Source organism: Puma concolor, chromosome B2, assembly GCF_028749965.1.
Source record: "Puma concolor isolate L17-30 chromosome B2, mPumCon1.1.hap2, whole genome shotgun sequence".
Taxonomy (NCBI): Eukaryota; Metazoa; Chordata; class Mammalia; order Carnivora; family Felidae; genus Puma; species Puma concolor.
The window spans coordinates 147,213,805-147,241,468 of record NC_141671.1 but is presented as its reverse complement, the minus strand read 5'-3'; the positions used below and the strand labels follow the sequence as shown (position 1 = coordinate 147,241,468).

Here is a 27,664-nt window from a genome sequence, read left to right as displayed (position 1 = left end):
CAAGAAGAAATTCAAAGTGGTGGTAAATGACCTTGGATCTGCCAGGGCCTCAATAGGATTCTGAGTCCAAGCAGACTAATGGATAAACAAACTCACTTCAGGATTTTAAACTTGGCTGCTGGATGGAATTTCGAAGGTCATTCGACTGTTGAAGCTTATTTTAATTTCTAAAAGTTGAGTCTATCAATTAGCATCTTGGATCAGGAGTCTCTCCAGTGACTGGGATTGCTCACTTGGCTAACTCAAATAATGAACCCGTATCACATATGTAGGTTAAAATGTTATCGAGGGCAGGCGCCATGTTGGATACTCCCGTCAGAAGCTCATTTGGGCAATTAGTAGGTGATATAGATTAACCGAAAGTGCATTTGGTTTCTGAGACTGTAGCCATTTATCTATTGTTTATAAGCTATCTCTAACTAAAAGAGATTTAAAATGACAGTTGTTAGGAAGATAGATTCGGGTTCCTTAATGGCATAGCTTTCCTCCTCTAATTATTTTTATCTAATCTAATCCTTTATTAAACTCCCAGGAGTCGTAGTTGTTCATGTACTGAGGATTTGTAGAGAGCTTTGAAAGATTGCTAACTGGGGCATAACATCTATGTTACTGTCGCACAAACGAAATATTGTAAAAACAACATGTGGGTTTCCAAGGGTCAAGTGTAAGCTAAATTCAAGGACTAACTTTCTCCCTCCAGTGAACAAAATTTATTTTTATCTCCTCAACGATTTGCACTTAATATGTTTATCCTAACTTTCATTGCTTCTCATTGCATTTCAGATGATTCTACTATCCCTATATATATATATATATATATATATATATATATACACACACACATATATATATAATTTTGCTTTTCATTGGGGTGAATGGAGAAACTAGCTATACTAGAGAACTCAGCATTCTCCTCCTGTGCTCTGTTCTTCTGCAACTCCAGTCTCTTCTGTTGACCTGGAAGATTTTTTTCTATCTCCATGCCCTGGAAACTTGATCTTCATTCCAATGCCACTACTGGCATGAATTCTTTTCTAATTTTCTATCTAAATGTGATCTCTTTCCCCCTCCGAACCTGTATCAGTTATATATTGCTGCATAAAAAATAATTACCCCAAAATGTAGTGGCTTAAAACAACAACGGATGTTATCTCGCACAGTTTCGGTGGGTCAGGAACTTGGGAACAGCTTAGCTGGATGGTTCTCGCTCAGGGTTAGCTCATGAAATTGTGGTCAAGCCGTCAGCCAGGGCTACAGTAGGCTGAGGGCATGTCTTGTGCTGGAGGGTCTCCATAGGAGTGCTCGAGTGTCCCCACAACACGGCCATCACTCTCCTCAGAGCTACTGACCCAGGAAGCAGCACAGGCAGTAGCTGCACGGTCTTCTCTGATCTAGTCCTAGAAATGGCTCCTTGTCATTTCTGCACTTCCCATGTAGATGACTCAGGTCATCCCACTGATTTGTAAAAGGGACACAAGGGCATGAATCCCAGGGGGTGGAGATCACTAAGGGGACACCCTGAAGGCTGCTTACCACAGAGCCTGCTAATATTTCCTACGTCTCTAATATAACTTAGTGTCCTGCCCTGTGTTACGCTTATGTGTATCCCTTTCCTACCCACTTTATTAGATTTTTATTTCCTTTCAAGCTTAGACTTACTTCCTTATCTTTACGTATCTTAAAATTTCTGGGATGTCACATTCAATATATGTCACATTCAGCTGAGAAGTTGGAACCGCAGCCTCTTAATGGGTATAAATGAAGATATACCTGTGGCAAAGAAGTAGACAGGGTCAGAGAAATAGATTTTGGCAGAGAGAGTGTGTGTGTGAGGGAGGGCAAATGAGAGAGAGAGAGAGAGAGAGAGAGAGAGAGGGCACTCACACAAATGAGGTGGAGAGCAGATTAAACTGCACATTTGATCAGATAAATATGAAAACACTGATGCTATTTTGTAGATACAAGAGAGCTAATTTTATGAGAGTTTAAATGTTTGGACTACTTATTGTGTAACCGTGTTCTATTTGTGTGATGTACGTGAGTGGTCTGCCATATTTTTTTACTAAGATTTCTTCAGTTATGCCTAATACTCTGTGAGCAAAGGCTCTTTGGATCACTGCTTTCACCAAAGCAGGAAAGTCTTTGCTTACAAGAAACTCTTCAGAACCACGCCTGCAGCCTGCACCAGTGTCTCGCTGTGCTGACTGCTTTGGACCTCAGTCCTCACCTCTGCTCGAAGTGGACCCAGCTGCTCCTGCCCCACCGGTGGCTCCTGTACCTGTGCAGCCTCCTGCACCTGCACAGGCTTCTGCACCCGCACGGGCTCCTGCACCTGCACGGGCTTCTGCACCTGCTCGGGCTCCTACACCCGCATGGGCTTCTGCACCTGCACGGACGGGCTCCTGCACCTGAGCTTGCTCTTGCACGTGCACCGACTCGTGCAAATGCACCTCCTGCAAAAAGAACGGCCACTCCCGCCACCCATGGGCGGTGCTAAGTGTGTCTGCAAGGAGCCATGGGACAAGGGCAGCTTCTGTGCCTGATGCCAGGGAAGAGCCTGACCCAGATGAAACTAGAGCAACATGGACAAAGCTGCAGTTTCGAAACACTTTTTCATATTATCCTGTTTGCCACAGTCCCCTTTCTATAAAACACATGCATTATAATAAAAACTGTTGGCTTTCGGGGCGCCTGGGTGGCGCAGTCGGTTAAGCGTCCGACTTCAGCCAGGTCACGATCTCGCGGCCCGTGAGTTCGAGCCCCGCGTCAGGCTCTGGGCTGATGGCTCAGAGCCTGGAGCCTGTTTCCGATTCTGTGTCTCCCTCTCTCTCTCTGCCCCTCCCCCGTTCATGCTCTGTCTCTCTCTGTCCCAAAAATAAATAAAAACGTTGAAAAAAAAAAAAAAAAAAAAAAAAAAAACTGTTGGCTTTAAAAGAAAATAATAACTCTTCAGTAATGTCAAGTACAGCATTTATAATCCCTTTTACGTGGGATTGAGAACTTTATCTAACCTTTGATTAACTGCTCTGTAGCCTGGTCCACGGGGGTAAAATCATCTTTTAGATTGATCAATTAACATTTATATATAATTTGAGCAAAGGGCACAGAGGAATGTTGGGAGGAACAAAGACCCAAGAGGAGATAAGTCTTGGCAGGTTCTCCTCAGAAAAATCACTCCTGTCCATCTTCTTCTTTCCATTCCTAGAACCGCCCGCACACCACAGTCTGCTTCCTTAGTAACTCATGCCTGTGTTATTAAAATGACCTCCAAATAGTTCTCACGACTTCCAGCTTGTTCTCCTCCACACGTTCCCTCAGAATTAAACATATGAAAACATCTCTCCCTTCCGAGACTCACAAGCCTCAGTGAATCCCATGAGCAAGAGACCACACAGTAGGCCAGTCTCCTGAAGTCCTCCTACCCCTGTCCCCAACCCTTCTCATCTCTTTTCTCTTGTCCTGATACATCCCCTCAGCCCAGCTGATAACTTTTCTGTTCCAAGAATTCTTTCCCATGTCTGTTTCCTGCCCTGCCCAGAAACCACATTTCTCTCCAGGGACCCAGTGCTGATCCCCCATTCTTTTAAATTCAGCTCAGGTTTCCTAACCCTGACGCATACTTCTCTGCTGTCCTAACTTCTGTGGCACCAGAGTTTGATGACCACACATACATCCTTTTAATACCTGTTCCACATGTGTGTCATGTCCCCAGACTGTGGCCTGTGACTGAGTTGTGTGTGTTTTTCCCAACGCTTCCATCAGTCATGAGATGTTTTTTCATCCACTCACTGCTGTATTCGGTGTGTGTTTATTAAGTGTCTACTTCAGCCAAAGTAGATGCTCAGTAAGTAACTGAGTAAAAAATATAAGGATGGGAGCAGAGAGATTATGAAATAAAAAACATTTTGTTCAGTAAGCCACAGGTATGATCAGTAACTATTGATTATATAATGTCATGTGCTTATTGCTGTATTTGGTGAGACATGGGTCATGAAGGTGGTAATCAAGTTCAGCCCCCACTGTTTCAGGATTTTTCATTTAATGCTGACAGCTAAAGTAGCAACTTATGAAACACTCAGTCTGAATAAAAGTGAAGACAGTGTAGGAAGCACATTAGGATAGACCCTGTGGATTAAAAGTTAAAGAAAAAGAGAAAAATCAGTGAAGAATTAAGCTCCAGGAAAAGTTCCTTAGAGGTCTTATCTTGAACTGCACCTTAAAGTTTGGAATTTTGATTTGAATATAAAGGCTAGTATTATACTAGAAGAATGAGTGACAAAGAGCACGAGCCCAGGAGTAAAAGACCTGGAAGAAAGCTGGAGGCAGAGAGAGGAACAGGATGTGTGATAGAGTGGGGGCAGATTATTATAGGAGGAGGACATGGAAAAACGTTTGAGAAGTTCCTAGCAAGTACCTAACCCAAAGGGGGTGGTCATAAATACTAGTGTTTTTTTTTTTTCCCACTGTCCTCTTTTGCCTCATACTTAGGAAGTTAATTATGTAGTCCCTCCAGCCATGAAATGATCCTCACTTCTTTTCTTAGATGACTCAGATGATTAATCCAATAATGTTTCTATGGGTGGCATGCTTATTCCTCACCTAACTTTTTCATAGATACTAGAAATTTCTTTTTTTATAACTAGAAATATTATTGATAAGGGATGGACAATCTTCCCTCAAAACTGTATCAAGAACTCCAACTGACTGATAATTCTGCATGAATATGGGCATATACTATCTACATCTATATCGATAACATTATTCATCAACATATGTATTTTTTCTACATGTTCATTCTATATTTCTCTCTCTATATTATATAGATATATATTAGATATATGTTATATAGACATTATATAGATATATAGAATATATATAAATATATTCTATATTTCTCTCTCTCTCTCTATATATATATATATATCTATATATATCTATATATATCTATATATATATATATAGATATAGATATAGATATATATATATATATTCACTCCATATGGATAGTGACAGAATGCCTGAGTGACTTCTCTATACTTGTCACTCCCTGAAACTCTTGTAAGTTTCTTTCTTTTTTTTTTCTTTTTGTCCAAAATGGACATGTAAAACCACACGTGTAGGTTCTGGTGTCACTTATATATACACCCTGTGCCTGGGAAGGGATTCTCCTTAATGAACTTTAGTGATCTGTCCTCACTTCCAAAGCTGAACACATTTTTATATCTTGTTTCCTTTACTTCTCACTGTTTGGTAAACTACTGCTACCTGCATTCATTTCTCATACTTTTTATTCAAGGTAAACATTCTCTAAAGCCCTTTCTGATGACTCTATTATATTTTTTGTAATAATAAAGGTTATTGACCTTACCTGCTTCAACAGGTAAATCCTAAGGTCTCTCAGGTCCCGGTCACCATGCACTTCTCAATGCTGCCTTAACTGCTGCCTTGTCCATTTGCCGCTACAATTCCAGAGGGCAGTGCCATGAAATGTACCAGTGGATCCCCCAGATACCCTATGAACTCTTCCCCAGCCCTTTGCATCCTGATGGTTCTGATCAATTAGTCCTGTCGGTTTGGTCTGTTCGGCTCCCCGCCTATATCTCAATTCAAGAAGGCAGAAGTGAACTGTAATTTTTAGTAAGATTCCTCCTATGTCCCCAAGACGATGTGTTTCACTCTGTGGGCCCTAGAGCCTATGTTTCCACAGGGCCTGTGATTGTCCTTGTACTGCTGTATCTGTGTGTGTGTGTGTGTGTGTGTGTGTGTGTGGTTGCAGTAGTAGAGGCAGGGGCAAGATGCACTACTGTGTCTGTTGAGTGTGCCCTCCGTGCCCCAAACATTGGGCCTCTAAAACCTTTCCTAATATGGTGGGCTCTTGAATCTGCACAGGGTTTACCTCACAGCATGGCCTCCCATGTATTCGCCATTCCTTTCCAATCTGTTCCAAATGGTAGGATGCCATCAGTAAAGTAGAACAGCTGATGTTCTGTGGATTGTCCACACAGTCTAAGTAGTTTGGGGCCATATTTTAACTGAAGGGCAAATCCATAAATATGTTGTCCACACATGGAACAAAACTCTCTCCATTTTTCCTTAATAGGGATGGAAAAGAACTCACTTCCTGGACCAGTGGCTACCACGTACCTTAATGTTGCTCTGGGACACTATGCCAACAGTTCATGTTCCTACTGCTTTGGCTTTATAAGTTTTCCTTTTATTTCTTCTACCGGGTAATTGCTAAGCTTTCTTTCTTAACCTTGTTATATAGAGGAACATTTTTATGAATGTTCTAATATTTTCTCCAGTGCTTCCATGTGTTGAGAGCAGATTGAGCGTCTCTAAAGGCTTAGTCGACCATGTTGCTAAGACCAGAATGGAGAATACTTTTCATAGAACTTAGCCATGAGGAGAACATAGAACACGGCAGTTCTATAGGGTCACACAGAGTGAATATGGTGTGTGTGCCCTTGTGCATGTGTGTATGTCTGACTCGTGATAGAAATGAGAAGGTATTATATTTTATCATCTTCCAGCAGAATGTTATTAGAAGGGAAGAGGTTGAAAGTTCAGAACACAGTCAATGCCTAATTGAAAAAGGCTCTGGAAATGGAAATGATGGCCCCAAAAGGACTGCAGTAGGTTCAGAGATGAGAAATAGAAGCACATAAAAGCATTTAGGGACGGCCTTGCCCAGCTTATGATGACCATTGCCCTGTTGATCCATGACATTAAAATACCAAGTTATTTTTTTTTGTTTTGTATTAGATATTGCTTTGAAATAAGTGGGAAAGCAGAATTTTGAAAACCTTTTAATTGTTAAGAAAATTACATGTTACTAATATTAATGTTTAATATCAATTTTTCTGGGGAAAGGGCTTTTGAAGAGCTCTGAGGTTTTTTAAGAATTGTGTGGGGTGCCTGGGTGGCGCAGTCGGTTAAGCGTCCGACTTCAGCCAGGTCACGATCTCGCGGTCCGTGAGTTCGAGCCGCGCGTCAGGCTCTGGGCTGATGGCTCAGAGCCTGGAGCCTGTTTCCGATTCTGTGTCTCCCTCTCTCTCTGCCCCTCCCCCGTTCATGCTCTGTCTCTCTCTGTCCCAAAAATAAATAAAAAACGTTGAAAAAAAAAAAAGAATTGTGTATGAAATAAAAAAAAATATTTTGTATTTTGTTGTCATTACACAGAGAATAGGCTTATCTAGATAAACTCCAGTGTTGTTTTTTTTGTTGTTGTTTTTGTTTTTTTACTATTAAAATGGCCTTGGGGCTGATGTGAAATTAATTCAATTTGTCTCTCTCTCTCTCTCTCTCTTTTTTTTTCTTTTGGTTATAACATAATGTGGTTCATTTTGTTAGCAAAAATACATGCTTATTTGGGGCATTTTTCCCCTATAAAGCATTTTAAGGGAATCCAAAGATTTTAGAACTCATATATCAATTTATTAGTAAGCTCCTAACCTTGATTTAATAAATTGGCTGTTTGGGTGGAGTAGGGATGGCATGATAGACTAAATCTTTTAGAAAAGAATCTGTGCTAGATAATTTTTATTTTGAAATTCTACTTTTCTGCTTGCCAATGAAATATGAGTGATTGTTTAGCATACCTACTTTGGCACCATGGTCATTTTTCTTTTGGCTTTTGGGAAGTTCAGATTTTATATATCATTAACATACAATTCAAGGAACGTTTATTTAAACCTCACGGTGCCTGGTACTATGAGAATATCAATTTAAATTAAGCACAGTATCTACTTTCAAGGAGATCACAGTCGGTAGAGAAGCATATCAATAGTATGATGTAATTTTGTATCAATAAAAAAATGTATAAATGGGGTGATTCATGGGTGAATTGGGAATTATGAGGCTTCTAGAAGATGATCTAGAAAGAGGTTATATCTGAGCTCAGATTTAAACAACAGTTTGGTAAATATGTTAATATAAAAATATAAATTTAGGAAAATCAATGTTATGTATAGTTAATGAAATGTTTCCAATTTTTAAGGCGCAGCTTTGACACATATGTGCTCAATGGTGAGCAGTGCAGGTGTCTACACAGAGCATTTTCTAAGCAAGCTGATAGGGTTACAAAGTGTCCCAAAGCACATGTTGCCTTTCGACTCTTAGAAGTACTAGAGGAAATGTTTTCCTTTTCTTTTTTTATTTTTCTGTGCAGGAGCCCTGTGCTGGTTTTCCAGTGCAACCATCGTCACGTGATTTGCTTAGACTGTTTCTACTTATACTGTGTGACAAGACTTAACGACAGGCAGTTTACCCATGACCCTCAGCTGGGCTACTCTCTGCCGTGTGTGGGTAAGTCTAGTACTTTTTTCTTCTCCATTTTTAATGCTAATTAATAACGGAAGAACTATTGATGCAAGACTATCTTAGGGATACTCAATCCCCCGCCGAGGGGTTGAAAATTCAAATATCTATTTGATCCCTGCTGAGCAAGAAACAGTGTTTGCATCACAAAAATATAAAATACGAAGGTATGCAGGAGTTATGTTGAAAATGCATCACCTGCATAAAAGTATGGAAGATAAAATATTATTCAGCCGAGGTGCACAAAGTATGTCTATGGATTCACCCTACAAGTGACAGATTACCATGGATCTAGAGCAGCCCTATCCACGTTTTCAAATTGTATACCCTTATTGCTAAAAATTTTGAACACATACGCATATATATGAAAGAACATATATTTTGAAGGATTTTGAAGAATGAGATAAAGCTGAAATATTTAATATTTTCAGTTTTTTTATCTTTCAACATTGAAGAACATTCTTTACTTATATTACTGTTGTTACATGTATTTTTTTTTATTGAGGTGAAATTCACATAACATACAGTTAACTATTTTCAAGTGTCCAGTTCAGTGGCATTTCATGTTTTCACAATGTGATGTGATGACTATCACCCATCTCTAGTTTCAAAATTTTTTCATTATCCCAGGAAAATACCCCGCATTCATTAAGTAAGCGTTCCCAATTTCCCCTCACCTCTGTCTCTTGGCAACCACTATCTTCCTCTGTGGATTTACCAATTCTAGATACTTCATATAAAAGGAATCATGCAATATGTAACCTTTTGTGTCTTCCTTGTTTCACTTACCATAATGTTTTTGAAGTTCATCCAATTTGTGGCATGTATCTTCATTCCTTTTTATGACTGATTAATATTCCATTATATGGACATACCACAATCTGTTTATCCATTTCTTTGCTGATGGACATTTGTGTTGTTTTCACCTTTTGGCTATTCTGAATAATGCTGCCAAAAACATTTGTGTATTTGTTCCTGTGTGCATATATGTTTTCATTTCTCTTGGATGTATACCCAGGAGTGCAATTGCTAGGTCATATGCTAATTCTATATTTAATCTTTTGAAGAACTACCAAACTATCTTCCATAGCTGCTGCACCATTTTGCATTCCTACCAGTAACTTATAAAGGTTTTTGTTTCTTTACATCCTCTCCCACAGTTGTTATTTTCCTGTTTTGTTTTTAATAGCCATACTATTAAATTTGGAGTGGTACCTCATTGTGGTTTTGACTTGCATTTCTTTAATGACTGATGATGTTGAATATTTTCTTGTATGCTTGTTGACCATTTGTGTTTCTGTTTGGAGAATATCCAAGCCCATTTTTTGATTGGGTTGTTTGTCTTGTTGCTGACTGGTAAGAGTTCTTTATGTGTTCTGGATAATAGACATTTATCAGATATACAACTTGCAAACATTTTTCCTATTCTGTGGGTTGTATTTTTACTTTCATGATAATATCCTTCAATACATAAAAGTTTTTAATTTTGAAGAAATCCATTTTATCTATTTTTTCTTTTGTTGTTTGTGCTTTTGGTGTCAAAGGTAGGAATCCATTGTCAAAACCAAGGTCCTGAAGAATGACTCCCATGTTTTCTTCTAATAGCTTAGCTTTAATGCTTAGGCCATTGATAACATTTTGAATTATTTTTTATATATGGAATGAGATAGGGGTCTATACCTCATTCATATATATGTGTGTGTGTGTGTGTGTGTGTGTGTGTGTGTGTGTGTGTGTATAAAATCATTGCAATGTGAGTAAATATGCTTCACTGATTTTGAAAATTGTGGTTTGAAATTGTGATAGCTTGATTCAGTGGTCAGATTTTAAGTTTAACTTATTTCGGTACTTAGTTTAAATGTTTTTTTGATCAAAGCTGAAAAATATAACTCAAAAGTATTTCACATTTCCAAATAGAAGAAGCTGATTGCATTGTTGACTTTGTAAATTATGATACTCATTTTTTGACTGTATTTGCCAATAATGCAATGTTTATTAATTAAGATTCACATAATGCATGTATCAGTATATTAAGGAAAACTCACTGAAAGGTTTTGTACTTTTATATTTTTAACAAAAGCATTCAAAAGTTAGTGAAATATTTATTTTCAGATTGAAAGATTCTATTTTTCATGGGATAATTTTGTACTGATAAACTCTCTTCCTTCACAAAACCATGTAGCATGGAATATCCATTTTCATGTTTTCTCTTCATACTCAAGGCACTTCTAAAAGTTAGTTTACTTCTCATGTAGCTTTAAATTTTAAAGCATTTTAATTGTAGGAAATTTCAAACATACAAAATAAAAAAAAAAAATGTGCAATCACTCCCCTCGTACACATTAGCCAGGCTTTCTAGCATGACAAGTTGTTCTAGGCTTTTCTCGTAATTCTTGCTACTTTGGATTTTTTCTTTGGAACCCTTTTAAATAATTTTTGTGAGTGTATCTACCTCATCACCTGTTATTTAAACATAATTCTCCTTAAAACCTTGCTTTTCTTTTTTTAAATGCCACTCACTACCAAGAACTTACCTTCCCTAACACCTCTTTTAATGTTTAACAGCAAGAAGGAGAAAGCTACATATTTGTGGATTTTGTTATTAAAAGACAGGGGCGCCTGGGTGGCTCAGTCGGTTAAGCGTCCAACTTCGGCTCAGGTCATGATCTCACGGTCCGTGAGATCGAGCCCCGCGTCGGGCTCTGTGCTGACAGCTCAGAGCCTGGAGCCTGTTTCAGATTCTGTGTCTCCCTCTCTCTCTGCTCCTCCCCTGTTCATGCTCTGTCTCTCTCTGTCTCAAAAATAAATAAACGTTAAAAAAAAATTAAAAAAAAAAAAAGACAATGTATCCAGAATAGAGTAATACACATTGTCTGCAGTTCTTGATGATTGAAAGTTATCAAAAATATCTAAAGATATTTGAATTGCAAACCTATTGATAACGAGATATTTATAAAAACTGATACATAGGCCTGTACTAATCTCCACACGTTAGCAATATTGACTGTTACCTACAATAAGGAACCACTGGAGGGCTAGCGTCCTGTGTGGGATGTGAGTTTTAAAGCTGGATTCACAGACTTGGGCACCACGCCCCACCCCCATAACAGTGAACTGAATGAATTTGACTGGGCCACCAGTGTGGTCACACATTACAGGTTGAACTAAACGATATTGTCTTTCAATTTTTTTGTGTGCACGGACAATAATGTGGAAGCTAAAATTAACCTATTTTTATGTAAAGTTTTCCTATTCTTTGACTTTTAATGAGCTTTGGAAACCAGGAAAAAAGAGAAGTAGCAAGTAACCAAAAGCTGAGACAAGTTACAAACAACCATAATGACTTTCAACTGTGTAGTAAACTTCCTATGCTGTATAATTCATTTCAGTACTTGTTTCTTTATGTCTTCAACAATGTTTTAATACATATCTTCAAAAGTGCTTATTACAAACTACAATTCAGTTTGTCACAATATTGTCATGTATTATTTCAGCCTTTTTTTTAACTGTGAACTCAGATTATAAGTGTTCCTCATATTAGATGAAAAGAGGCTTTCAAACGTTATTACAGAATTTTTGTTTTATTTTGTAAGAAACAAACTGGATTGTTTTGAACCTTGCTCAACAGAGACTCTCTAAGAGTCTGCATTTTAGGACTCCCACTGTCCCCTCAAGACACCCTCTTTGCAGGTCATAACATGATATATCCCACACACACACCAGGGTATGAGAAGTTCCAGCATCAGCCAGCACGTTAAGTCCTAGTAAAGACTAATTTTTTCACATTTTAAAGACCTGAATAAGTCTTACTATTACCTCCCCATAAACCAATGAATAATTTTGCACATATCCTGTAGTGTACATAGAGAATCAGAGAAGCCAAGTTCAAATCCTGGCTTGGAGATTCACCACCTTCGTAATGTAGGGCAAGTTACTTATCCTTGGTATGTCTCTTGTTTCATTTTAAGCTAAAATGGAGATAATACAATAACAACTATTTTATACATTGCTATGTGGATGGATTAAAATAATGCCATATAGAGTACCTTTGCGTTAAATGCTGAAGACTGCAAGCACATAATGAATACTGGCTTTTGTTAACTCAGTTGTTATGTAAGCATGCTATGTAAGTATTCCTACAGACAGTATATGTAATTTATTTGCGCATATATGTGTGTGTTCATAGAGGAACATACATTCGGACATTCTTTAACTGTAGGTTGGTGTTTCCTATAGTCCAGTGCATAAATCAACCATTTACCGGGGCGCCTGGGTGGCGCAGTCGGTTGAGCGTCCGACTTCAGCCAGGTCACGATCTCGCGATCCGTGAGTTCGAGCCCCGCATCAGGCTCTGGGCTGATGGCTCGGAGCCTGGAGCCTGTTTCCGATTCTGTGTCTCCCTCTCTCTCTGCCCCTCCCCCGTTCATGCTCTGTCTCTCTCTGTCCCAAAAATAAATAAACGTTGAAAAAAAATTAAAAAAAAATAAATAAATAAATAAAAATAAATAAATCAACCATTTACCAAGCAGGATACATCTGTCCATCTATCTGACCATCTTTTTCCCTTGGTTTATTTGACTTTGCCTTGATTCATGGAGTGTAAAACAAGACACATAAAATAAACTAGTAAAAAAAAAACAGAAATAGAAAATCAAGGCTTTTCAAACTAAGGATAAAAATAGCAGACTATCAGAAAAAAGAATTGATTGAACTCATACTATTTCCATGGCATGCTGTTCTTTCATGGTGGAGTTAATTACAAGGTTATATCAATGTCTATAAATCTTGTAAATAAAACTTAATACCGTGTATGACAAGCAAAAATGATGGCTAATTCCACAATGGAACTAAGAACGCATTGAAAGGTCAGCTTTATGACAGCTGGATTACTCAGGCAAGGCTCAGATTCTATGCCAGATCCATTTGGCAAAGAAGGTGTATTGCTGTTCATGTTGATCATGGTTCCATTGAACATTTCCTTGATGGCTCTTTCCTGACCTCAACAGTCTTGTGTAGAATGCCTGAACCTCAAAGGCCCCAGTGTTACCTTTGGTTTTTGGAAGATCAGAAGTTTCTGGAAGCTCAGCTTGTGTGTGTGTGTGTGTGTGTGTGTGTGTGTGTGTGTGTGCGCGCGTGTATGCTTATTCTTTTATTGTTCATGGTTTTACCCTGACTGAATATTGTTGGTTCTCTGAAGAGCTGTCCATTTATCTTTCCACCATGGTGGGGCACCTGGGTGGCTCAGTTGGCTAAGTGTCTGACTACGGTTCAGGTCATGATCTCGCAGTCCCTGAGTTCAAGCCCCGTGTCGGGCTCTGTGATGACAGCTAGGAGCCCAGAGCCTGCTTCAGATTCTGTGTCTCCCTCTCTCTCTGACCCTCCCCTGCTTGCTCGCTCGCTCTCTCCCTCCCTCTCTCAAAAATAAATAAAACATTTTAATAAAAATAATATCTTTCCACCATGGCATTTTGAAATCTAGTAAAATGGTTTCAGGCCCCCATGGTGGCTACTAGCCATTTTTAGATTACGGTTTTTCCAAGAAAATTAATCCAAGATTTATTTATATAATCAAGGGGCATTGTATTCATAAAGCCACCACTTCCTTCAGTGACAAAGTTCATCTCTAACCACAAGAGATGGTTACACTGGCACTGGAATCCGTAGCTTTAAATCACTCTGACTTTTCTGATCTCAGGGGTCTGCATGAAACTGTAAATAGGGTGGATTCATTGGTAGATACATATTTGCTTGGTGATTGTGTTTATACTTTGGCAGAGGCCAAAGGCCTTTCTGATGCTTGCAAACTAGAATGGATTATCCCACTAGGATGGCATGGGTATTATTCAAAGCTAACACGAAGGGGTGCCTGGGTGGCTCAGTCGGTTGAGTGTCTGACTCTTCACATCAGCTCAGGTCATGATCTCAAGGTCCTGGGATTGAGCCCCACATTGGGTTCCATGCAGAGTGTGGAGCCTGCTTAAGATTCTCTTTCTCCCTCTCTCTCTGCCTCTCTCTCTCTCTCTCTCTCTCTCTCTCAAAATAACAAAAACAAAAAGCCAAAGCTACATCCAATATCTGTACAGATACAGATCAGTGTCAGATACAGATATCTGTATCTCATGCACAGCACTATTCAAGAGTGCTTTTCCACTCTTTGAGTTAAATACAGCACTTTATTCCTCACCCTCCCACAATCCATACAAAACAGTCTTTCCCCCAAATCCATCATTTGTTATCTGCAGAGCCCGGGAAACAAACCACTCGCTACTGTTTGAATAGTGATGTTATGAGAGGGGAAAATGAGATCAGTTTTCTGGTACTACAAACTTTATGTAAAAAATAGAGGCTGTAAGTTGAATTGGTAAACTATTTTTCTTTTTTTTTTTAATTTTTTAAAATGTTTATTTCTTTTTGAGAGAAAGAGACAGCGCAAGAGTGGGGAGGGGCAGTGAGATAGGGAGATACAGAATCTGAAGTCAGAATCTATGTTGACAGCAGAAAGCCCGATGTGAGGCTCAAACTCATGAACCTCGAGATTATGACCTGAGCCAATGTTGGACACTTAACCGACTGAGCCACCCAGGCACCGTTGGTAAATTATTTTTCAAACTACACTGGTCCCATAGAAGCCACAGAAAAGCTAGACAAAACATCTATTTCTATTGCTAAATAACCCACACATCAAATGTTTTGCTAAGAGTCTCTGTATAAGTTCACATTTCTATATAAGTGTCTAATACCTCTTGCCACGAATTCATAAGGTGTTCTTTTTTCCCATAATCTAGTCTTTCAATCCTTTTTCAAGATCACTGAACTAAACATTTTCAAAGCTCAATTTTAGACATATACATTCTTCAAGGTATGGCTAGCTAGTCAACAACGAACCAACGTTTTTCATTATCATAATTACGATGACAGACAATTAAAAGTGGTGTAAAACCCTTTCGGGCACAAACCCTGATTCCTTTGTGTGAGCTTCTCATTTGACCAGAAATTTTGTTATGCTTTGTCAGAGTGGGATGCTGAATTTTATTTCCCTGAGAGTAGAAAGTAAGTAATGATTAGGACTGTTACTGGCTACTTACTGTATATAAGGTGCTGCTCTAAGTGCTTACATACATGCATCCATGTAATCCCCCAAAGACCTATTGAAATGGATATTGTCATTCTTCCAATTTTATACACGAATTATTTAAGGCTCACAGAAGCTAATTAAAGTGCACATGGTATTACAGCTAATGGATAACAGAGCTGGTGTTCAGTGCCAGCTAGTTGTGGCTCTAGAATGTGTGTTTTTAAACATTGTATGAGTAGAGAAGCCAGTAACCACAGTTAAAGTACTATTTTGAAAGTTCTATGGAAAAGAATGTCAAGGGAAGAGTGTCCAAATTTTTAGCACTCTTCCATATTTAAACCAACAGCAAACTTGAAAAGTAGGAGTTGTTCTTATTTTACAGAGGAAGAAGTAAAGCCTTAGTATTAGGTACCCAGGATCACAGGAGGAATCAAGCTGTTGCTTCCATCCAGGTGTGGTCGACCCCAAAGTTCCAGATTCTCTCCATTCTCCCACCCTGCTTCCCTCTAGGGACAGTGCTTCTCAACCCTGGATGTACATTTCAATAAAACAAAGTTAAAAAAAAAATCCAATGCTCATCCATGCCTCAGGCCAATTAAAAGAACCTCTGGGATGGCCCCCAGTATTTGTTAGAGTCCCCCGCTGAAGAGTCTAAGAACTACTGTGGGGGTGAGCATTCCACAAGCAACAAGGTATTTTCAGTGGGAGACTGTAGCATTAATAAGCACAAAAATACTCCCTCTGCCCTTGCCTGTTTTGTCCATGAGTGATTTGATCTGCCAGCCAGCATAGGATTTTCAATAAACGTTGAAGTTGAAAATAAGATCAGCAAACCCAGCCAAAATGGCCTATATCCAGAGCCTCTGAGAAACTCTTGCATGAAACTATGGGCTTTGGGAGAAACTCCGTAATTATTTTGACATATTTGCTATCTTTTCTTCTGTACCTGCTATTATGAGAATTCCATCTAGAAATTATTTTGAAATGCCAAAGCACTGTTTTCATCTGCTCTTAACCATGAGTATCACTCACACAACTGAATGGAGCTTCGTGAAGTTAGGTTGATTTATTTTGGAGTGCTGTTCTACAAGTACATGCTGAAGACCATGTAGAACGGATACGCCTCTAGTCCATTATGGGCCCTGGCAACATGGATTTCCTGTAGCCTTGGGGTGTCCGAGGGCATCGTTCCTGGTTTCTCTGTGACATGCCGTTACCATGGCCACTGGCTGTACTGACACCATCCAGGTACAGGTGCATCCCCGACTGTGTCCTCAGTGCTTTCTGTTTGTTGTTAATCTTCTCCTGCCAGGTCACATTTTCATGTGATTCCCATTTTTATATACCTTAGAATGACATTTCCTTTCTATGTAATATGTCCACTCAGAAACTGCAGTCCATTAGGGCCCTTAGCATCCTTGTGGGCAACATGAGGCACAAGGCAGATTGTCCTGGTCCTTTTGGGATACAGAGACCTTCATGATGCCTACAGAGTCAAGGCTGGTTTCTGGATAGCTATTTGGGGAGCTAAGCATAAAATCCAAAATACATTTTCTTTTGGTTTTCGATCATTGCTCTTCCAAATACACACACATAATCATTTCAATATAATTACTAAAACCACATAGAAAAGTAGGGAAATAAATTAAAAGATAGGTCACCAAAGAAGATATGTGCATGATCAATACACATTAAAAGTTTAACATAATTAGTTGCTAAAGAATTATTCATTTAAAGCATAAAATAAACTATGGATGGACATACATTCAAATACAGGCAAGAATGTAAATTCATATTTTTCTAAAAAGCAATTTTGCACTCTATAAATGAGCTTTATTTTTTTCAACGTTTATTTATTTTTGGGACAGAGAGAGACAGAGCATGAACGGGGGAGGGTCAGAGAGAGAGGGAGACACAGAATCGGAAACAGGCTCCAGGCTCTGAGCTATCAGCCCAGAGCCCGACGCGGGGCTCGAACTCACGGACCGCGAGATCGTGACCTGGCTGAAGTCGGACGCTTAACCGACTGCGCCACCCAGGCGCCCCTATAAATGAGCTTTAAAGTATTGACAAACTGCCTAGAAACCTATTTACACACACATTGTCTATATATCTGTCCAACTCTGAAATACACAGCCCCTTTGCTCCCTAGCTCCCAGATCTTGAATAATTGTGGTAGATAGCATGAATATGGCAGCACCAGGATTCAAGAAGCTGATAATCTTGCAGTCCAAAGCTGATCTTCTTTCTTTAATTGAAACTAAATCAAACTTAGGAATTTTCTGAGATTAATGCTAAACTTTGTGGTTTATTGCAGGGAGGGGGTGGTGATTTAGAAATTTTGACAGTTCGTCTTTGATTTGCATGTATGAAAGTCAGAATAGTAGTATACCTTTTCTAACAAAAGCAACACTGACGGGGCGCCTGGGTGGCTCAGTCGGTTAAGAGTCCGACTTCAGCTCAGGTCATGATCTTGCAGTTTGTGAGTTCGAGCCCTGCGTCGGGCTCTGCGCTGACAGCTCAGAGCCTGGAGCCTGCTTCGGATTCTGTGTCTCCCTCGCTCTTTGCCCCTCCCCCACTCACATTCTGTCTCTCTCTCTCTCAAAAATAAAGATTAAAAAAATTTTTTTAATAAAAAAAAAAGCAACACTGAAATCACAGAATCAAGGATTCCACTCACGTCATGATTCAGTGTGGGTCAGCTGTGACACCTCTGCCCCATGATATTGTGGGACTCAGATTCTGTCTTCTGCCACCTAGTGTTTCTGTCACCCCCAGTGGCCTCTGAATCCCCACGAGATCCTTTTCTTGCAGTCCCAGCTGGCAGAGGCAGGGAGGGTGGGAGCCTCAGGCTGGAGTTTTTGGACACCGGGCCTGAAAATGGGGCACATCACCTATTACACCTGAGCTACACGGCCACACCTAACCACATGAGGGTGTGTGTGTGTGTGTGCGCGCACGTGCAACAGGAATAACTCTCAGTCAAGTGGCTCTGTCATAGGGAATGACTGTCCATGGACAGGGACCAGAAAAAGAGCTGTAGGACAGAACCGGTGGTGTCCAGGAGCTCATTCTGGCTAGATCGACAGGCATCGTCTACTGTCCTGTTTCCTCTTGGAAATGCTGCCTAACTCAGCGAGGACAGTGGACTCCCACATTTGTTTGGTGTGCGTCTGAGTCTTCAGGGTTTTACAGACGTAGAGAGTCTGCACACCAATTAGAAACGCTGCCAGCAAGTCTTCCTGTATCTTTAGGAGGAAGCCCATGCCCAAGGAGACTATGCCTTCATCCTTACTTTGCTTGGGTTTCTCCTTTCCAAGCTGCCTTTCATCTTTTCTTGCAACTTATTAAGTGGTTAAAAATAAAATGACATTTTAGAAAAACAGAAGCAAGGTGGGAATGCTTTCGGTAGCCAGCAGAGAATGCAAAAATAGTTTCTTTCCACCTATTTCCACCCTGAACGCTTAAAAAGAGCATTCTACCTTTGTTTTGGAGGAGCGGAAAGCAGACCGTTTTTAACTCTCAATTTATTCTTATCCAAAGAGTTCTAGAAAAATGCCTGTGATTGTTCAAGATAGCGACAAAAGTTGTTCAAAACAACGGTCTTTAGACTTTGTGCTTCTTTTTATTAAAATGTATTTATCCAAATTCCTCTCCCCGGCCTTATTGGCAGTTAGCACAATTTTTGAGCCTGTGCACTTGGCATTATCAGTACAGAGGGTGCTCTCCTGCATCCGGAAGGATTATAATCATGTCAATAGAATATTAATTGACTTTTAAGTATACCATTGTAAATGGTTTGATGCATTCTTAAATTTATTACGAGACCTCTTATGCATACACAACAGTGCTTAACCACTCTGGTATCATAGATTTGTAGTTATTGACGACCCCTGGGATCGTGTCCCAGATCAAAGAAACACCAGCATCCCGGAAGCCCCTCGGGTGCCCCTCCCCACTCACAACCTCCTCTCTCTTGCTCCAAAGGCAACTATTATCTTGCCTTTTGTAATATTCATCTCCCTGCTTTTCCTCGTAGCACCGCCAGCCTAGGGACATACACCCCTAAAAATGACAGTTGCCTACTTTTAACTTTCAAATTGATGCTGAAAATGTTCTGCCCAGTTTCCTCCACCAGAAACATCAAACTTCCCATTATGCCCCTGGTCAGAAAACTCGAACACCTGTACAAAGTATTCCAGTATTTCGGATGCCCATTCTTCTCTCTGTTACGTATGTTTTGTTCATCGCACTAGATGGAGGCTGCTTATGCGTATCTTCCTCATCTCAGTTGCTATCCACTGTGAACAGGTTTTTTTTTTTTTTTTTACCTTTTTCACCAGATAAATTCTGAGTTCACACTCAGAGATATAAAAGCCAATGATAAGAGGGACCCTGAAGAGTTACGTAGGCAAGTTGGATCAATTTTATTGCAGTTTGGTGAGAATAAGAGTCTTATACCCATATTGTGAATTTTACAAAGCACTGCTCACTATGTTAAATGTTCTCCTCCATTTGTCAGTCCTTCTCTGTGCCACCATCCACAGGTTTGCAGTACATTTTCTGCTGGTTGCACCTCAGCCAGCGCACGGCTTATATCAGAGCATTTCAGTTGCTGAGAACCACCTAAAAAGCTGATTATAGCTGCCGAAGAGGCTCTCAGCAGTGTGTAGAGTTACAGACGCAGGGACCAAACCTTCTGTGCGCTGTCTAGTGTCTCGGAAAATGAGAGTGTGCTTTATCTTTATGAGCTACAGATTTCTGGAGCTAGCCGTTTTGGCCTTTGGGGCAAGAAAACTGAAGTGTATTTGCAACAGAAATTTCTTTGGATGTTCAAGTCCGCATTTCCTGATTCAAACAGGTGTTGTTTTCTTTTTCTATTTTTTTTTTTTTTTGTATATTTGAGAGAGAGAGAGAGACAGAGAGAGACAGAGAGTGAGTGCAAGCAGGGGAAGGGCAGAGAGACAGAGACAGAGTGTGAAGCAGGCTCCAGTCTCAGAGCTGTCAGCACAGAGCCTGACGCGGGGCTCGAACTCACAAGCGGTGATTTCATGACCTGAGCCAAAGTTGGATGTTTGACCCACTGAGCCACCCAGGTGCCCCAAACAGGTGTTGTTTTCCTTCATGACTTACCCCTTCTCCATCATCATCCACAGGCTGTCTTCAGTGCCTGCTGGTGCTGCGTTCAGTTCTAGATGTTACTCGGGCCACACACGCACGTGCGCGCGTGCACACAAGCAGTAACTGTGATAAAACTTTATTCTTCCTCGCTGTGTGATGTCTTGTATTAATGAGACTTCATGCATAGAAATTGCTATGAGCTGCTGACCTCCAACTATCTTTGAAATAATTAATAATGTGCTTAGAGGGGTTGATTTACATATTCATGAGAGTTTATATCATTTGGTTCCTAAGCAGGACAGTGAAACAATTTAGTGTCTTAAATGCATACCAATTTAGCAAGGGGAGGAGTGGTTTAATATTCTAATGTCAAGATGGAAATAAATACATATAACATCTGAACCAAGCAGTTACGTTACATATTTCTGGTAAAATCCAAATGCCTGCCAGATCATCTTCTATGTCCTACCACAGACTCTCCCTCAGAGTTTAGAAAATTAATATTTTTTATGTTGTCTGCTTTTCAAACCTTTACTAGAAACCACTGGTCTTGGACTTATATATTTAATTTTTTATTAATGTTTATTTATTTTTGAGACAGAGAGAAACAGAGCACAAAAGGGGGAGGGGCAGAAAGAGAGGGAGACGCAGAATCCAAAGCAGGCTCCAGGCTCCGAGCTGTCAGCACAGAGCCCGACGAGGGGCTCGAACTCACAGACCGTGAGGTCATGACCTGAGCCAAAGTCGGAAGCTCAACCGACTGAGCCACCCAGGCGCCCCTGGACTTATATATTTACAGAAAGAAACACCTTACGAAAATCAGTAGAAATACTAAAAGGAGCAGGGACTAGGAGCATGCTCCAGGAAGCAGACTTACTTTATCTGATGTCCCCTGTTCCTTCCCACTGCCAGGAAAGCCTCTTTCTTGAGTTCACCTGGAACAGTGCTTGTGAAATTGGTTTCTGTATTGGCTTGCTAGGGCTACCATAAAAAATACCACCAACTGGGTGGCTTACGTGACAGAAACTTCTTTTCTTGTGGTTCTGGGGGCTTTAGCAGGTTTGCTTTCCTCCTTGGCTCGCAGATGGTTGCCCTCATGCTGCCCCTTCACAGGGTCGCCTCACTGTGGGGCAGCCCCGGTGTCTCTCTCTGTGCTGTAATCTTCTCTTCACGTGAGAATATTACTCAGATTAGACTAGAAGCCACCTGTCTGGATTCACCATGACTAAGTCACCTGTGTAAGGCCCTGTCTCCAAATACTGTCACATTCTGAGGTACTGAAGGTTGAGGGTTTTAACATGAACATTTGAGGAACACAGTTGGGTCCCTGACAGCCACCCTCTAGACGCCGAAATAGTTTTCAAATACATGGCATCACCAAGTTCAGGGAAGGTCTATTGAACATGAACCCTGTATAAAAGTTCTGGTCCTTGACAGTTTAGCTACGGGGTATCCCTGAAGATATGTCTTGTTCTCCCTTCTGCCCCAATTTGACCCCCAATCCTACTAGGTCTTAGCTGATGCCCCACTTGTGTGCCTGAGGAATACTGTATATATCATGATATACATGATACAGATACAAGTGTATATCAACACTTGTTACCTGAGGAATGCTGGGAATTTTTTAATATTTATTTTTTTAATATTTATTTTTTTAAGTTTATTTTGAGAGACAGAGAACAAATGGGGGAGGGGCAGAGAGAGAGGGGTACAGAGGATCCAAAGCAGGCTCCATGCTGACAGCAGCGAGCCAATGTGGGGCTTGAACTCCCGAACCGTGAGATCATGACCCGAGCCGAGTCAGGTGCTTAACCGACCGAGCCACCCAGGTACCCCGGAATACTGGGAACTTTTTGCTGATTGTCTAATTTTAAAATCTGGACTTGCTAACAAACATTTTAGGGAAGGGTCTACTGAACTTTCCCTCCTTTGTAAGAGTAAATATAGAATAATCTTCTTTGAGGTAGAGGTGGTTAGAATGTCCTTTGCAGCCCTGTCTTGGTCTTTGGTTTTCCCACATGGATTGTCATGAAGCAGAGCCTCTGAAAACATTTTTACTGGTTATTATGGACCAAACTGTTCTGTTTAACCAACAGAACTCAAAATATAATGGCTCACACACAAATGTAGCTTGGTTTGTGCCTGGGGTGGGAGCAGTGTTCAGGCAGGTGAGTGATTTTCTTCAAAGCGGTGTTCCTATCCTTCGGCTTTGCTATCCCGTTGGAATTTATCACTGTCTTCATGGTGAGACTGATCCCCACATCCAGGGTCCAGCTGGCAGAGGGGAAAGAAATAATAAACGAAGACATGTGTCTTTCTGATAAACCCCAGCCTGCATATAGCACTCAACTCTTCATTCCATTGGCTGGGCCACAGCCATTCAGCTTTGTGTGCTGCAAGGGAACTTGAGAAATGAAGTTTAGATAAATGCCTAGGGACAGAGGAAAGAATTAGGTAGACATTTGGCAGTCTGCATCAAAGTCTTCTTTTGGAGGGTTAATGCTTCAGCTCCCAAGTGGTAGACTCAGTTGCACATCCATGACTCAGGGATCATGGGCCACGTACTAACTTTGCAGTTAGATGGTGCTTATCCAACTCCAGATTGGCTTATCAGACACTGAGCTGATTTTCTCACTTAAAATGAAAATAAGTCTGGGGCGCCTGGGTGGCTCAGTTGGTTAGGCGTCCAACTTTGGCTCATGATCTCATGGTTCATGATCATGGTTCATTCGGGTCATGATCTCATGGTTCATGAGTTTGAGCCCCACATCGGGCTCTGTGGTGGCAGCTCAGAGCCTGGAGCCTGATTCACATTCTGTGTCTCCTTCTCTCTCTGCCCCTCCCTCCCCCCCACGCCCCCGCTCACACTCTGTCTCTGTCTCTCAAAAAACAAATAAGACATTAAAAAAATTATAATGAAAATAAATCTGAGCTCAGAATTAAATGAAATTGTATGTAAAAATGACTAACACAGTTCCTATATAATACACATATATAGAATAAGTATTCTCTATATGATAACTTCTGGTCGCCACCAATTATAGGGCCTGATTTTAGAACGTATTCCAGATACTTAGAATTGTAGCAGGAAACCTGAAGCTGAACCTTAGGTTTAATTAAGGTTTCATGGCTAAAAATAAAAAAATAATAAACCTTTTTTTTCACATTTTCTACATTAGCATGTTAACGTATAGTGGAAATAATTCCTTCGAGTCAGTAATTAACATTATAGGAAGTATAAAATGTTACATAAATATAATGCTATAAAAAGTACTTAGTTATCAATAGGAGTTCTTATTAAAATTTCTATATTATATTCATTCTATATAGCAAGATTTTCCAAAGTCGTCTTTTATAAATATATGTAAGAATATAAATAGTTGCATTAATGAGCCTATCTTTATTAGTTCTCTTCTTTTATTGATAACATTATTAGCCGCCTTCACTAGTTTTTTAATATAAATTTTAACCCCTTTCTCAAAAGTGTTGTATTCTAAATAGGCCATGTAAATGTATAAAATATACACATACATGTAATTTTAAAACCTTAATTTCCTACTGTATGGGACACACTCTGATATTTTCAGTTTTAACCTATTTCGATGCATCCAAAACAGCTAAAATTCAGCCTTCTTTTAAATCAGCCCATTTAAAGCCTTATCCCTCCAAAAGAATAATATAACTTTCCTTAGGAAACACGTTAGTGTTCAGTCATTTCTAATATCAGAAATATACTGAAATACTGTGTGTATAAATACTTCTCTATATGATTTTTTTTATTTTATTTTTTTAATGTTTTTAATTTATTTTTTGAGACAGAGAGAGACAGAGAACGGACAGGGGAGGGGCAGAAAGAGAGGGAGACACAGAATCCGAAGCAGGCTCCAGGCTCCGAGCTATCAGCCAGAGCATGACGCGGGGCTCGAACTCGCAAACCGCGAGATCATGACCTGAGCCAAAGTCGGACGCTTAACGGACTGAGCCATCCAGGCGCCCCTATATGATTTTTAAACATAACTCATACTGTGAAAAAAAAAAAAAAGAAAACACCTTAATTAAATAGACTAGATTTGAACAAAGTAGAAAGAAAACCATCTATCCATCCATTCTTTGAAACTAGTCATTTAGAAAAACTTAATGAAACATGTAAATTTTTGACACACCTTAATAGAAAACACATTTCAGACTTACATTTCATTTTCAGAAATTCCATCACCAAAGACGGCGATAACAGGGAGGCTCTGGAGACATATTCCTGGATGGGGCTACCCACCCCCCAACACCCGGGTGTGGGTGCCCCTTCCGTTGGTAGCACATTCAGGCCCCTCCCACCTCCCTTCACTCCCACCCTCCAAGAAGACAACATCGTAAGGGTCATTTGTACATGCACTGACCTCTAGCGAAACATAATTTAAAATATTTTGGGGGGCTGGGAGAGGCAGAGGGAGAGAGAGAATATTAAGCAGGCTCTGCACTGTCAGCCCAGAGCCTGACGCGGGGCTGGATCCCATGACCCTGGGATCATGACGTGAGCTGAAATCAAGAGTCAGATGCTTAACCTACTGAGCCAGCCAGGCACCCCTACAATATTTTAATAGCCTAAAAAATAGCCCTAAAATATTTTAATAGCCGAAAAAATAGTGACTTTTAACAGTGTTTATGTCTCCATTGTGTTGTAATTTATAAATTCTTTGTTCTACTTTAAAGGTTCATCAGAAATGAAACAGTTAACCGTTTAGCTTTGTCTGGCTGTAATTTTTTTTTTTCAACACACTGATTCTTATAAGGCAAATGGTAACAGTTTGCTTACAACTGGTTCTTTGGGACCTACAATAAATTGCATTCTTCAGTTAATATATATTTGTTTCTCAAATTAGATGGCTAGTATAGAAATAGTGCTGAACAAGAAGTTATAAGACTAGTTGTGACTCAACCACTGTCTGTACAACTAGTTAATTTGGCAAATCACTTAACAGCTACTGGGTACTGGGGAGGTTTTTTTTGCATATGTTACTTGTTTAAGCTTGGAAACATTCTTCCATGTGGCCAATATTAATAATCCCAGTTTGCAAGTGAAAAAGCTAAGGATCTCAGAAGCTAAATTCAGACATTGGTCTTCCAGACTCCAAGACTAATTTTTCCTCTTCATTTTTTATTCGTGAAATTAATTTCATCTCGAGGACCTCATCCACTTCAAAAATGCTGTGATCCTTGATTGTTGGCCCCTAAACTAAGAGTTACTATTTACATCTATGAAATTTATCAGATTCAGAGTAAAACAAAACAAAGCAAACGACAGTAAAATCAGCAAGTACTAGCTAATGGATATAGAAGATACACTAACATCTCACTCTCTGTGTGGTGTCTTTAGATCAGTGGTTCTCAAACTGTGTTGTGTGGAACCATGGGGAGGGGTTCATATGACGTATCAAGGCTTATTTTATATAGAAGGAAATATGTGGACAGTGACAGTATGCACAGATTGTACCTGTTCCATGAACTGAGGGTCCCGTTTCCATACTTACCAAGATTACACCAGGCAAAATGGAGGGTCTCTAGTCTTCAAGCCATAGCAGAGATTTTGTTTAAAATGATTTAGTTTTCTTTATGCTGCGTATTTTTGAAGAATAAAATAAAAGAACCACATACTTTGTATTGTAAATTTAAATAATGTAATTAAAAAATGGTAAAGACCAAATTTTAATTGCCGTATATAATTGACATAGAGGGGAAACCTGAGTTTGTTATATTAAAATACTGTGTTATAGAATGTTTTTTTAGTAGGACCTAAAAGGAAAAGAATTTGGGCACTTGACTCTCTAAAACAACTCCCATCACTTTTTCCTTTGGATTTTTTATTCTCTATTTTAATTTGAACTCATTTCAGTTAGAGACTGTTTACTTTCTGTTATTCACTTTAGGTAAATCTGGTCTTGGTGAGTTTTTATTGTTCATATATAACTAGGCAAGTAGTAAAAGATGTGGGTTCAGAGGGAGTGAGATCTCTTGTTGGATGAAATAGTACCACCATCATCAGAATTTATTTACCTAATATACCACTTTAGAAGGTACTGTTTCAAAAACTGGGTATTATTCTAGGCTATGCACAGCTGCTTCATATCGATAGAAGGAGTAATTACCTATAAAGTATGCTTAACTGTACATTCATGCTAAGTATAGCACACCGGGTATAAATCAACAGCAGCTAAATTCAAACTTTATTTTCCAAAGCAAACCTCGAGGCTACAATCTTGCCATTCTTCTTTCCGATCCAAAAATAACAATAAATCAAGGTAGAAAAACAGCTGTAAAGCTGATAATGAGATTTGCAACCAGCTAAGATGCAATGTTAAGTCATGAAGAAATTTAAAAGTCCTGCTATTCATTTTCCACTGTGCCTCAAATCCAGAAAACCGCCGTTCTGGGAAAAGAAGGAAGCCCACCTGGTCCTTTAAATAAGAAGGTTGGCACAGGTAGCTCAGTTTTCCATATCTCCACCCCAAGTCCTACGATGTGCTTTGGGAAAGTTAGAGGATCCCTGACAATTTTGGAAGCCTTTGGGGGGATAATAACCACTGGCAGGGATATTCTGTTTACCAGGGAGACTGAAATGAGACTCAGGTAAATAATAAGCATTTCAGAAAATTACCCAATTACATATTTAACCACCCCAAGGAATTCTCCAGGGAACATAGCGTGCATTTTACAAAATTGCTTATAATTGTGAATTGTGTGTTTGTGAAGGAACCCAGCGTGGTAGCAGGCACATTTGTCAGAGCTTAGCAATGGAGTCTTTTTTTTTTTTTTAGAGGACTTTGAATATAAAGGAAACATTTGAAGTTGCTTTTCAGATGCCAATAAAGTATGTGCTCAGAATGTTTGACATAATATTCTAGAAAAGACTACAGAGTCATTTTGATGCCCGAGGGGTTTAATTCAAACTACCTTGAATTGAAAACATTTAGCTATTGTTTTAAGAATATATTTTCTTTATGAGACTATAACTACATTGTGAGGAGATAGATTTCTAAATTTTAAATATTAATTCATATTATACAAAATACCCTATTAAGTTTGCTGTTTTTATTTCATGTAGAAATGGATAATTTAATTACTGTATTATTTAAGAAGTTATACAAATAGCTGAAA

The 27,664-nt window shown here is 39.6% G+C and overlaps 1 protein-coding gene across 3 annotated transcripts in view; it reads left to right on the top strand.

Moving 5' to 3' along the window:
• Positions 1-27,664, top strand: part of PRKN (parkin RBR E3 ubiquitin protein ligase) — a 1,357,610-nt gene that overhangs the window by 921,951 nt on the left and 407,995 nt on the right. For all 3 annotated transcript variants that reach the window (XM_086708284.1, XM_086708283.1, XM_086708285.1), the window contains one exon: positions 8,171-8,307. In XM_086708284.1, coding sequence (XP_086564410.1) covers positions 8,171-8,307 — 137 coding nt within the window. The remainder of the gene's footprint in view (positions 1-8,170; positions 8,308-27,664) is intronic.